General features: G+C 37.8%; 1 protein-coding gene across 4 annotated transcripts in view; it reads left to right on the top strand.

Annotated features, from left to right (window-relative positions):
• TPK1 (thiamin pyrophosphokinase 1) overlaps positions 1-14276 on the top strand; it is a 437448-nt gene that overhangs the window by 391317 nt on the left and 31855 nt on the right. The window contains exon 9 of one of the 4 annotated variants that reach the window (XM_056799836.1): positions 8275-8342. The exons of the other annotated variants lie outside the window; for them this stretch is intronic. Within the exon in view, the coding sequence (XP_056655814.1) occupies positions 8275-8327 (53 nt within the window). The 3' untranslated portion in view covers positions 8328-8342. Of the gene's footprint in view, positions 1-8274; positions 8343-14276 lie in introns of those variants that run through there. 4 annotated transcript variants of the gene reach the window in all.

The following is a 14276-nucleotide window of genomic DNA, read 5'->3' as shown; positions in this document are numbered from 1 at the left end:
GAACAACTAGAGCTTTTTCACTCTATATTATAGGCAGTGTATCCAATTCAAAGGGTCCTTTATACTCTCAGATGTTAGGTAATTGGTAAGCAAGCCCCTACTTATAGCCTTCTCTTTGTTAACTCACAATGGGAGCATACATATGCTGGATGTGCTGAGCTTCATGTTCCTCTCCATATTGGACAGTTCAGTGGGAACTCCTGCTCAGAGACTCAGATCAAAGTGCCAGGAAGCACACCTTTTGGCCAGGGTTTCTCTTTCTATTCCTGGGTTCCTGTTATTGCTGTTCAATCCTTTGTCCAGTTGTGCCCAATAGTCATGACACTGTTAGAGGTTTCCTTGACAAAGATACTGGAGTGGTTTGTTGTTTCCTTTTCCCTCTCCTTTTCATATGAGGAAACTGAGGCAAACTTGTGGAGGGTCACACAACTAGCAAGTGTCTGAGGCCAGATTTAAATTCAGGAAAATGTTATTCTGCCTTCAGGTCCAGCACTTTATCCATGTACCACCTAGCTACCAGCCTTACCAGCCAGCCTAAAATTCCTTTCTCCCCTCTTTTGGAAAGCAAGTAATTGGGTCACAGAAAACCCTAAAAGATGAACACAACTCAAAAAAATTTTCCTCAGTGCCCTTCTGTAACACTGACACAGCCTTCCACTAACTAGTCCATATCCTGGATGTTTTTGTTTGCTCTTCAAAGCTTCTTAAACTTTTCTTAACTGCTATCTCCTTTCTCAGTTATTAGGATACTAGCCAGGGAGCCACCTTGGGTGAGCTGAGAGTGAAGCAACCCATGATGAACTTTAGGGCAGGTTGGTTACCTATTGGCGATGTGTGTTTTAAAGTGCTTAACAGGAAGGCAGGAATGTAGAAAAGATATGAGAAGAGACTGTGAACAATGGAATTTGTAAGTTGTAAAGAGCTATATAAATTAAGATGATGATTTAATTATATTATTATTAAAGTCCTAGGATCAGGACTCCTGGGCTCATTTCCCAAATCTTACATTTAACATCTTGGTGACTATAGGAAGTTACCTAAATTTTCTTGATCCTTAAGTTTTTATATCTTCCAAATAGGAGTAATAATTGGTCCTAGCATTACTAATAGACTCTGAGCTAATGACAACTTCTCTCTGCCTCAGTTTTCTCATCCATAAAATAGTGCCTAATACATAGGATTATGATGGACAAAGCCTTCTTCTATCCTTAAAAAGGCAATCCATTTTTATGAGCTTTTCTTACTCTAATTCATAGGGTTATTGCAGGGAAAGCCTCTATAAAACTTAAAATTTTATTTATATCGTGGTAGTGATCACATTATTATTATCATCACTAAACATTGTTATTATTACAAAGGGAAAGCTTTAGTGGGATTGAAGGGAATTGCATATAATAGAGGAAGTAGAGAAAACTACCTTACCTACCATCATCATCACCCAACTCCATACAGAATGACTGTTTATCTGAACTGAATTATGCCTTTACACACCAATTTTCTTAGCCTTATGACCCCCATACAATGTTTGGAAGAATATACAAAATTGTGGTCATTAGCTTACCATTTATTTGGTTCCCTTCTTGTTCCAAAAATCAAAATATTTTTTCACTTAGCATTTTTCCATAGGAACAGTGGTTGGGTACCAATGCTAGGCCCCCAAAATTACTGAACTATCGTATTATACATGTGTGACTTTAATGAAGTCTCAGTCTTCTCAAGTCTCATTTTCCTCATTTGCAAAATGAATTGACCTATTTGACTTCAAGTCCCTTCAAACCCCAAAGAGGTGATCTACGATTCCTTCAATTTCACTCACTATAGCCATGTAACAGTTTGGGGGTAGGAGCTAGTACCAAGTTGGTGGTTGTCCTACTGTTGACAAATCCTTTTAATAACAGCTAACTTTACATGTGGCAGAGAAGTATTACGTGACCCTTCCCCAATAATTACAAACTCCTTAATTGAATTAATTAGTCTACTCCAGTTGAAATAACTAACAAGATGATAACTTCCTGACACCTTATCAGGTAAGCACATCTTTAATGAATCTATTAATACATCAAAGGTATTAGATAGAATGCAAAAAATTCTTAAATAATTTACAAGTGAAAACCATTGGATACAATGGAGTATTATTGGAGAGATTAGGAAATTGAGAATCAGAGATTGTAAGGGGGGAAAGGGCTTAGTTTAAAATGTTGGACTGGATTAATAAAGAATAGGGTTGCCAGGAATCTTATGAAATTCCAAAGGGACTTATTTAGCAATTTATTTATAAAATATAGCAAGAGTGAAAGTACGAAAATGAGAGAGAGGATAGGGTAAACTATATAGCATAAGCACTAATTTTTTTTGCTCTGACCCCTGGCTCAAAAACAGGCAGAGGAGTTTAGTCCTAGCTGGAGAGGCCTTGGTCCTTATAGCCGAGGACCTGGGGATGCAGGGATACTCTCTCAAGAGGATATGTCTCTCCTCTTTCACTCACTATGTGCCAGTTCAAAGGGAGATGTTAAGAACAGTCTCACCAAGTACAGGATTCTCAGGTCCAGTCAGCAGATTCAACCAGCCTCAGGCAACTCAGAACTTCAGAAGCCAAAGTTAGAAGTCCCAAGTACAAACAACTCAAGAACTCTCTGAAGATCTTCCCACAGGAAGTTGTAACTCCCTTTTAAAGACACTTTCTTTTGCATCACTTCCTGTGCCTTCCTCCACTTTCATGTTTACCAATTACAGTTGATGCTTTGCTTAGAAAGGCCCAGGGAGCAGTCATTTTGATTCTGATTCATCACTCACTATTTCACACTTAATGATTAAATGGGATATTTACACTTTTGGTGATTAAATCTAAAATATGGGCAGGGAAGTTAATTTAATCTTCAGAAGATCCATTTCCTAGGGCAGTAGTTTAGCCCCTAATTTCTTCTTCCTTCAACCAGAGAAGGATCCTGTGACTTTCAAAGCCCGGAGGATTTGGATTTCTCACTGGCATCCTAACAGCCACTTCAGATAGCTGCACATGTGTAGATAGACATGTGTGTGTATATACATATATATGTTCAGTTCACAAAGGAGGAAATGTATGCAGCAATTTGCCCAAAGCCATGCCACTCATTACTTAGCTTCATATATAGCCTCAGTTCCTGGGCTCTTCCTGGGAGCCTCCTCCCCATCTTCCATGTACCTTACCTGTGAATGTTTGTTTTCTACTTCCCCAATTCTCTCTAGACTTTATTCAATCACCTGATCTAATAATGTTCAATGTCTCTAGTTGACAAAATCTGGAACTGCTATTTTTAATTTTTTATTCCTTTAAAAATTTTGTCTGGGGAGAAATAATGGAGTTGTGTGTATGGAGAGCAGGAGTGGAGAGAATTTAAGGAGTTTTTCTTATTCATGAGCACCCTCTCTCATTGCGGTTGTAGTTCCCCTGTGTAATTTATTAAGAGCCTGAATAATTTAGAACTCATTTTTTCCCTCACCCTGTAAAATCACCAGACAACAACCAACAAAAACCTGAGTACCCTTCTGCTCATTGTATTTACAACTTACTCTGGAGGATTATGATGCTTTCCCTAAATAAAAAAGGAGCTGGAGAAAGGCAATGTGGATCCCCAAGCTAAGTGAAAGTAAGATCTGGCTTTACTTAACCAGCTGTGGGCCAGAGATGTGTGTGTCCTTTGTGTTCTATAGACCTCTCTCTAAAGCTTTATACTTTTGCACTACAAGTTTGGAAAGGAATGAGTAATAGGATAAAGTTTGTGACCTCCTCAGACATATCTTCCTCCCCCTCCTCTTCTGTTTTTAAGTTAGCTGATTGAAACCTCCATTATCACCTTATCAGGTGAAAACACCTTTAATGAATCAATTACTACATCAAGGACATTAGATTGTATGCAAAAACTTCTTAACTAATTTAAGAGTGAAGTATTGCTGTACACATTGAGATTGGCCGGAAAGACTAGGAAATTTGGAATCCCGTCTCATTTCTTTAAGGCACCCATTTCCAAGGTCTTCTGCATGAGGGTTGTAGGAAGATACAAAATGCAGAGCTGCATGGGAGGTGGGTTGGAGGCAGGATGTAAGATGAGAAATGGAATTGAACATGGAAAACCTGAGTTAGAGTCAAGTTCTTGCTTACTTCTACTCTTGAGCAAATCATTTAAGGGCTCTAGACCTGTAGCCACATCTATGAAATGGGGATAGAACCAGAAATCTAAGGTCTGCAAAGGATCTTCAAGACAATTGAGTCTAACTCTTTCATTTTCTGTTTGAAGAAACTGAGCTCTAGAGAAGTGGAGGGATTTTTCCAAAGGTCCTACAGATAAGGAGTCAGGATTTGAATGCAAATCTCCTTTGAACCAAACACTTCTCCTTATCTCAGAGGGTTGTTAAGAGGATGGAATGAGATTAAGTATCTGAAATGAAAAAGAATTCTATAAATACAAAATAATATATGCTATGGTCCCTATTGCTGGGGATACCATGACATTGGACTTGATGAGGGAGGGGGATGAGAAAGAGAATCCTGAAAAATGGCTTGAATGTGGTCTGTGTGTTCTCACGCTGAATTTGCCCTAATCTTCCCATTTTAAAAAATTATAAAGTAATGTGAAATAGTAGTTCTTCCCAATACTTTAGCAGTATGTCAACTTTCCTAACCTCTTAGACAAAAAGAGCAGCCCTTAGTAGAACTCAAGATGAGGGGTTTTCTAAGCACTGACATGAGATGAGCTCCTGCTGTGTCCCCAGAAAAATACAGCTGGCCCCAGTCCAGTCAACTTGTCAAGAAAAAAATGTTTCTGTTTCCAGCAAATGGATATTCAGGCAATATTCAGAGAACTGCTCCATTTGACCCTCTAATTAAGAACAGGTCACCTGTCCCTTATCACTCTAAAAATGGTGCTATGCCCCTCAAAATGCAACACCTGGCTCCTTGCCACAAAGAAAGTATCACAGTATATCCTTGACTAAGATTAAGACCTTTACACAGTCTCTTCAAAAGCTTTGTTGGCTTTGGTATCTTTGGTAATGTAAACAACAATTGGATTTACTAAATAACCATGTAGTGTGCTGAACCCACTCTGTCAGAGATGCAGAGGTATGGACAGTTAGACCATGTCTTGGCCCTCTGCCAGAGTCATCTCCTAACCCATCATTCCTCTCTTCTTTGCCAACAAAGTCAAACCTTTGGGGAGAAAGAAATGGGTGAAAGCTGATTAGCTCTCCTCTATTTAAATAGTGAAAGTCGATTCTGTATGTCTTAAAATTTTGCTGTTAATGTGGTTATATTCGGGGAGGAAAGGTCTCTTTGCTTCCCTGTCTCTTTTCTTACTTCTTTTGGATTTGAGAATACAGACAACCACTTTTTCATCCATATTAAATATTTTACAGAAGTCCGGGCATACACTGGTATAAAACATTAAACTGGACCTGTCTAGAAAGGTGATGAGATCTACCACATGCTATCAATCAGGTTTTGGACTATGACTAGAGCTATTTTGCATTTTGTAGCTAAGTGGTGCAGGGTAGACACAGGGTCTAGACTGAAATCAGGAAAACTCATCTTCCTGAGTTCAAATCCAGCGTCAGACACTAGCTTTGTGACTCTGGGCAAGCCCCTTAATGCTTTTCGCCTCGGTTTCCTCATCTATAAAGTGAACTGGCAAAGGAAATGGCAAACTATTCCAATATCTATACCAAGATAACTCCAATGGGTCATGAAAACTCAGACATGAGTTCATGTGGGTCCAGACTGTATACTGAATAGAAATTTTAAACCTAAAAACAAACATTTATAGGTTATCCTAGGGACAATAGGAAGCCATTAGCATTGGCTGGGTAGAGAGAAGTGGGATCCAAGAGTTACTGGAAGGGAGAAATTAAACGTTGTGTCAAATGCTTTGATATACAAGTTAAGGAAGAGTGAGGATGTCAGCATAATGCCAAGGTGGCAAAGCTGAAATCCTCAAGAAAATGGTGTCTTCAGTAGAAATAGCGAGTATAGGAAGAGAAAAGGGTTTAAGGAAATAGGTACAGTCAGTGTGCATTAATGATGTAGCAGCTGTTGGCCCCATAGCTGGCAATTGGTGGATAATTTGTGACAAGATATATTTGGTCTTGGTCTCAGGGAGGTTGGGGTGATGGGTTGCTCCCCAGGATTACTGGTACCTCCAGAAGGATTTCAGGATATTCAGGGAGGTGGTGACAATAATTTACCACTGTATACATACCACCTCCTTTCTTACTCTCAGGGTAAGCCTTGCCCCATAGGGGAGGTAGAGGCTGAATAACCTTGGTATTAGAGAACTTAAGGAGAGTTAGATGCCAAACAACTCCCTTGCAAGCCACTTGGTCCCAACTACTAACCTCTTTGGGATTGATATTCAAAGGGAAATTCCTATTTGGGACTTAGCTTCTCTGAGTAAATAGTAAGGGGAAGAGAGTCAATTTATGCCCTCTTGGTGTTTGAAACTTAAAATCTTTGTTATAATATATGTGCTCTCCAGTTTGACTGGGGAGAAAGGAACAATCTCAATTGTATTGGGAAGAATGGGGTTTTCTTGGCAAAGATACTATAGTGGTTTACTATTTCCTTCTGTAGTGAATTAAGGCAGAGATTAAATGACTTACCCAGGGTCACCCAACTAGTATGTATGTATGATATTTGTATTTTACTTTTCTTACATACTTACAGTTCCAGAGTTGGAATGAATCCCAGAAACCATCTAATTAAACTCTTCCTTTTAAGAAAAGAAAACTGAGGCACAGGCTATCAAATGACTTTTCCAAGGTCATACAGGTAGGAATGATCAGAAGCAAAATTTGATCTTTGGTCCTATGACTATTGTTACCACACTGTATTGTTCTGAAAGACTATATTTCACAGACAAATTGACTTCAATGGACTGTCTTCATGAAGTCTTCCCATATAATCCAGTTCAGGCTAGTTTGAAAGAAACAAGTTCCATGGTTTTTTAAATGAACTATTATTTAAACAATAAGAACTTCTTATCTATTCTATGCTGGTTACTACTAATGTGCTTTATTTAAAAAAAAACAGAAGCATAGACAAATGGTTATATTTGTCACTCAGTTTATCTATGTATGTATGCCATTGACCCTCATTCTCCCACCTCTTTTCCTTTCCGAAAGTCAAACTCCAATATTATCTTTCTTTTACTTGAGAAAATTATATGAATAATCTGTGAAAATTAGTAAGGAATATCTTCTGTCTGGACTAAATCCCTACTGCTTATGTTCTGAGGAAAAAAGAGATGGAAAAATTTTATAGCTGAGATTTTTAAGAACTTTTTCTCTTACTATCTTCTCTTTGGTCTCTCCCAAATGACAGATTTCCACCAGCCTCTGTTTCTTCCCAACATCTACTTTGTTCTTTAAAATGTCCAGGGGAAGCAGCTCTATAACCTCTTTGTAATATATCACAGTTCCTCTGCCATAGGCCATAAAGTCAAGAGGTTCAAATGCAGGAAAATGAGGAGAAGAAATGAAATTTCTCGGGGGAAAGGGGAAACATTGTTAGAGTAGAAATATACCAAACTGAGAGGCAAGTATTTTCTTCCCTGCAAAATAAGAGCATTGGATTTGATAAAGTAATTTTCATCTCAATAATTCAATGTTGATTAAAATTCAGTATTAACTTTGACTTGCCTAAGGGAACTAGGTTCAAAATTTGCACATGGAATAAAATTCAGTGCCTAGCCATGAATTCAGATCATTTTACCCAACTATCCTCCTTTGTGAATCTTAAATTTTCTCAGACTCTACCTTGGAACATTATCTTAAGGTTATGGTTCAGGTTATTCCCCATTTAAACAATGGAGGTACTGGATCAGGAATGTATTGGGAATTTAACATTACTCCACCCATACTTGGGCATACTTTAGGGGAAGATAAAGTTGTAAACTCCTTACTGAACAATGAAAAAGTACTTAACTCATATGTATAGTGAGGCCAAAGCCCTTAAGCTAGGTCTATTTTTAGATCTAATACAAAAGGGTGCTAAGTACCTATAAAGGTCAAATTGATCAATAAAGGGTCAGGCAACTTGCAAGGGGAAAGCTTAACAAAGAGGTGTGAAGTACTCAGAAGATATAATCTACCCAGAGAAGGTGAGAACTAAAAACTGAGAATGGGCTGTCCTAGGAAAAGCTACTGTGATTGTTTGACATGAGAATTTAGGGGAGGGGACACAAGAGAAATTTCTCTTTAAAATGAGCTGTCTGAACTAGTTCAAGGTAGTTCCATTTAATTCAGGTTTGGAAGCTAAGTTGGAGGTCAGGAATCAGAGGAGGCTGCTGGGTCTCTGAACACTGGAGTTTTGCATGGAAAGATCTTGTGGTGAGTGATTAAAGACTGACTTAGTTTCTCTCTTAAAGAGAAAGGCCTAGCCTTTTCCTACTATTTCCTCTTACTCTGTCTCTTTCCCTTTCCTTAATTCCTTCATTTATATTAATAAAAATCTCCATAAAACCCAGCTGACCTGGGTATTTCACATTGGGGGATTTTTCCCATGGCAACCACTTATTTTTGATATAAAATCAAGACGCTAAAAATTATCTTTACAGTTTGGGCAATTCACAGTCTTGAAAACCACATTTTTGCAGTCACACCTTCCCTTATTAGTCATATCTCTGGACAATTACCTTCCATTCTGAACGCAAATAATTATCATTCAAGATGAAAACTGGAAAAGACTAGGCCAGTCTCTTCATTTTACAAATAAGAAGACTTCGGGTCCAGAAAGGGTGCCTGGGCCAAGTTTTCCTCTCTAGTTTGTAGATGAGCTGGTTCTTGAACCCAGGCCACCTCACTTTTAGTCTTCTTTTCACAGCATGGTCTGGTCCCATGGTACAGATTCAGAAATTTGACTGACCACTTACACCAAGGGTGCTTGGGCTGATGCTAATCAATTTCAAAAGACACTGACTTGTAAACACGAATGACGTTAAAATGGAAGCCAGACATGGCCCAAGAACTTGGACTAGTTCTCTTTAGGACACTCCTTCCTAAGTGTATTTCCCTGAGGATCCAAACTATTTATCAGAAGTTTGTCTTGATGAGCATGAAATTAGAAAAATAATGGGAAAAAAAGATGGTCATAAGGGACATTTCTTTCAGGTAACATAGAGCCCTGTATGAATAACTTTTTTGCCCTCAGAGGAAGCAATCTATCTAAAGACCTAGACTGAGCATCTGGATTACTATCCATCTCTCCTTAGACTGAAACTGATAGATTTCTTTCTGTCAAATACTCTCTTTTCTGTCTTTTATTTGGACTGAAACCTCCTGCTTCTCTTCCTTTGCTATTAGAACTATTTTCCATTATGAGAATGTCATATTGTAACACATGTTCCCATTATGTATTTTTTGCCATTGCACTTTCCAAATCCTACACTGATTAAATCTTAAGTGGCCTTTGTCCTGATTAATCCCATGTAATTGTATAGTGCATTACAGTTTTAAAGGGGCTTTCACATTGATACACCAGAGTTTACCCTGTTCAATGACCCTCTTATAATAAACATCCAGTGAGGCATAAAACAGAAAGATGTATGTTCTCCAAAGGGATTTGCTATAGTGGTGGAGAGCTAAAGCGGACTCCTCATGGTCTGGGACTTCTAAGGACTTCTATCCCCACTCCTGTTTGTGGATGAAATTGTATTGATTGCTTTAAGCCCCAGCACACTGCAGAGCCTCCTGGAAAAGATGTTTAACCATTCAAAGAATTTTGCTTGTCCACCCATACAAGAAAAACCAATTGGAGAGAGAAAAAAAAACAATTCTTATTTCCAAAATTTTGACATCCATTTGAATGGGAATAGAATGAGTAGAATAGTGTGATAAGCTCTTTGGGCTTTTCCCCTCCCAAACCCATATTTTCTGTCTTAGAATTGGCTCTAAGGCAAAAGAGCAGTTAGGACTAGGTAATGGGGTCACTTAGCTAGAAAGTGTCTGAGGCCACATTTGAACTTGGCTCTCAATCCAATGAGCCATCTAATTGATGCCTTTTATATATAATTCTTATAGATATGAGAAACTAGATGGCTTTGTGGATAAAGAGCCAGGCTTTGAGTTGGGAAGATCTGGGTTCAAATCTGGCCTTAGACCTTTTCAAGCTGTGTGACCCTGGACAAGTCACTTAACCTTAATTGCCTAATCCTTACTATTCTTCATTTTTTCTTAAATCAAATTGATATAAGCTGATGGAAAGCCAAAGTGGTCCACTGTCATCCAGTGTATTGCTCAAGGAACCAGGAAAAAGTAAGGGCAAAAATATGAAGTCAGAGGATGGATAGGAATGAATAGGCTTTAATTGTCATTATTAAAGAGAATTCCAGCATCTTTGAGATAAATGATACATTTTGGTATTTGAATATTAGGCAGCATTGGTCTTAGAATGGGTGTCTTGCCACAGAATAATTCCTACATGTCCTCAATACTCCTTTAATAGCCCTGAGAATTAAGTAATTTTAGTATTGTCATATGCCCATATTATTGATGAAGAAACTGAGACTTAAGTGACTTGCCCAAGTTCATTGTTAATTCTGACCTAAGTCCCATGCAATTTCCACCATGAAGCATTGCCTCTCTGCTATGTCTTCCTAGGCTCCCTTGGAAACCAACATCTTGACTTTGGCCTCTTGGTTATGCCTCTCTGGTATGTCTTCCTGGGCTCCCTAGGATACCAATGTCTTGACTTTGGCCTTTTGGTTATCACTAGTTAATTGTTTATTAAGTGGTTGAATAAAGTTTTATCCATGCATAATAATATTGACACAATAAAAAGCAAAATTTTTCAAAGTAATTTCTATAAAACAACTCTATGTGAAAAATTATTCAATTATTACCTCCATTCTACAAATGATAAAACTGGGGCAAAGAGCACTAGTGTCTAAAGTGGAATTTGAAACTAGGTCTCCTGACTTCAGGTTGTTAAATTTATGTTTGGCCTGAATATATTTAATTGGTCTCCAGTGATTTAATTACTAAATCCCAAAAATGAATTAGTAAAGTCACAATGGAATTTATGGTAGCTTATTTTACAATAGACAGAAGATATTAAGGAAGAGAGAAAAAAAGAAAAAGAGAGATAGAGTGACTACAAGTCTCAAAATACCACGATCTTAGAATAATTGAAATTGCAAGGAAACTAACTGGAAAGATATGATTATTGCAAACTTTTTGTCGTACCATGAAAAACATCAATGTTAACATGATTAGAAAAAGAAGAAAATCAGTCATGCAGTGAAAGTGAGAGACCATATCATAGTCTGAGGTTGGGCATCAGTCACCTTTGATATTAAAAAAAAATGAAGAGTTCTATATTTGGTGGCTGATCTAAAGAATACTGCTGGAATCATGAATAAGAATTATGCTGATGAAAAGATATGAAGGGGTTACCCTTTGCTTCAGTAGACACATTAGTGAAATCACAGATCCATCAAAGAATGTTCTTTCTATGTAGTTATAGCCCATGAATATTGATCTTTCTTGACTGCTTTCTTCATTATCTATTGTTTTGCATCTTTACAGATTTTTTTTATGTTCCTCGTGTTTGACATTCTTAATATTATTGTACCACAGTTTGTTTAGCTATTCCCAGTCATTGGACTGGTAGGCTATTATTGCCTTAATTTCAAATGGGAATTCCCATTGTTTCTTTAACCCTAGCTGCTGTAAACTAGTTGGCACAGATAGGAATCTCAACCAATGTAATGTTTCTGGTTTAATCAATTTTTTTAATACTTCTTTATTTCCCATTATGCGCTCTTTGCTGTTTTTGAGGTTGGGCAAAGATGAATTCTATTTTATGCTGGGATATATGGCAATCAAATAGAAACCAGAGACCATTGACATATGTCATGGTACCAGAGCATGACTATTATGATTTTTCTTAAGCAATGTGTTTGAAGGTTGAACTATGGGCAATCAATTGCCCTGTTAAAAATTTAATGTCTTTTTCTGCACAGTGTAGCATTATGGTAATTTAGTGGTGCATTAAGCCTCTCTACATTTGAGGGTCATAAGCTTATATCATCTGGTCTGGTTGGTGTCTAATAGGATACCATAATGATGAATATGTTGGTCTTTCGTTTAAGTCAGCCTAGGTAGAGAGTGTCCTTTGTTTCTGTTGAGCAAGTTTTTAGTAAGGATGTAGAAATTAATGGGTAATAGGCTCAGAATCTAGGGTCTATAAAGATGAGTCAAGCTATTTCTATACAAATAAAGCAAAGGTCTTAAGCATGTGTTAGGTGCTTGTTTAAAAAAAATAGAAGTTAAAATAATTAAAAACAACTAAGATTTTATCTATGGACTCCAACGTAAAAAAGATCAATAGATCACTTGTTTCGATGGGGTTATGATTGGGAAGGTAGATTCTAAACGATCACCCTAGTGCAAATATTAATAATATGGAAATAGGTCTTAATCAATGATATATGTAAAACCCAGTCGACTTGCTTGATGGCTGTGGGAGAGGGAACAGAGGAGAGGAGGAAAAGAACATGAATTATGTAACTATGAAAAAAAATCCTAAATTAATTAAATACTTTTTTTTTAGGAAAGATCAGTAGTGTTATAATTAAAATAGTTAATCTGCCTTAGTTAAAATAGTTATGGTCATAAACTGTAAGAGTTAAATAGTTGAAGGCTTAAACTGTGGCAGTTAAAAGAGTTAATGGTATAAACTGTAGTGAGTAAAATAGTGGAAGATATAAATTATAGTAGATATAAGAGTGGGTGAGTAAATTTGTGACTGCAGAAAATATGTTTCACTACAGTGTCTTGGTTTTAAATCAAAATATAAGATGGTCACCAGGGAAATATTCCCAATTATTCAAATACCCAAGTCAACTGGGTTTTATAGAGATTTTAATTAATACAAATGTGGAATTAAAGAGAGAAAAAGGAAATAAGTATGAAGGGCCTTAAGCCAACATGGCCTAGACCTGAGTCTTAAGAGAGAGATATCAGTCAGTCAGTCTTTTATCACTCACCACAAGGTCTGTCTAAGCAAGGATTCTAGTGACACCACGCCAGCTCCATCTCAGCTGACTTCATCAGAGAGAGTTCCAGCCAGAGTCCTCCTCAAAGAGCCTTCCAGCCAGAGACTGTTTCAAAGGGCCTTTCTCCAGAGCCTCCAGAGGGACAGAGTCCCCTCAGAGGAGCTCCTTAGAGATTGTCCTCCAAGAACTTCCCTTCTCCAGAGCCTCTCTCAGGAGATTCTTCCCAAGCGATCCTCATCAGAGATCTCCAAAAGGATCTCCCTCAAGCGATTCTGCTTTTTCTTATATATGGGGTTTTCTCCTATGTCACCTCCCCTAAGTCCTTACATTTACCAATCACTGTAGATGTTTTCCAAAGGACAGCCCATTCTAAAAACACTGCTGGGTTGACTAATCCCTTCAGGAGAAAACCCCTCAGTAAGTCTGAACCAGAGAAAACACAGCTGAGTAAGTTTTCACCTCTTTGTTCCTGGCAAGTTTACAAGTTGCCCGACCTTTATAGGTACCTAGCATCCCTTTGTATAAATTCTAAAAACAGGCATGGCTCAAAGAACTCCTTGCCTCATTATAAGTATGGGTCTAAGTACTTTCATTGTTTAGCAAGGAGTTTTCTCCCCTAAAGCAGTCTTAAGTACGGGTGGAGTAGAGGTCCTCCCATTTCTGATCCTGGCCAGTTCTCACAGTCAAAATGGGGAATGTCCCCAGTAGGGAATTGTTCCAATTGAGAATTCCCCGATGGGGAAATTTTTTACATTCACCAGTCTGAGAAATTTCAAGATTTACAGTAGAATGCTTCCCCTGAGGCAAGTTGCATCCCTCCCTCACTTTATTTACCAGAAATAAAATCCTTTAACACCCTTACCACTACCACCAAAAAAATATTGTGATGACTAACCTTCTGATTATGAATTTGTCTGAACTTGGTTGTACTAATTTTTAGGAAACAGATACCAAATTCATTACTGCACCTGTGCTTTAAGCCTTTTAAGCTTGACTGGAACTGCCAGAGTTTGCACTCTACTAGCCTGATTTTGGCGAGCTTAGGGTCACTTCTTTGCCAAGGGGATGGAGTATTGACAGAAAGGGGGCAAGAAAAATACACAAATAAAAGGTTAATCGAATGGGATACTGAGAGAAACACTAAGCCTAAGCCATGATTAAGTGTAAGAGTAAATTAAGTGTAAGAGGTTTGGTCTTTGTAATGCCCAATAATCAATGCATAAATGTTAGAATTTACATCTGCTATTTGAG

Source organism: Monodelphis domestica, chromosome 5 (assembly GCF_027887165.1).
Source record: "Monodelphis domestica isolate mMonDom1 chromosome 5, mMonDom1.pri, whole genome shotgun sequence".
Lineage (NCBI taxonomy): Eukaryota > Metazoa > Chordata > Mammalia > Didelphimorphia > Didelphidae > Monodelphis > Monodelphis domestica.
Note: the sequence above shows the minus strand (reverse complement) of the source record. Positions and strands in the feature narration are given on the sequence as shown.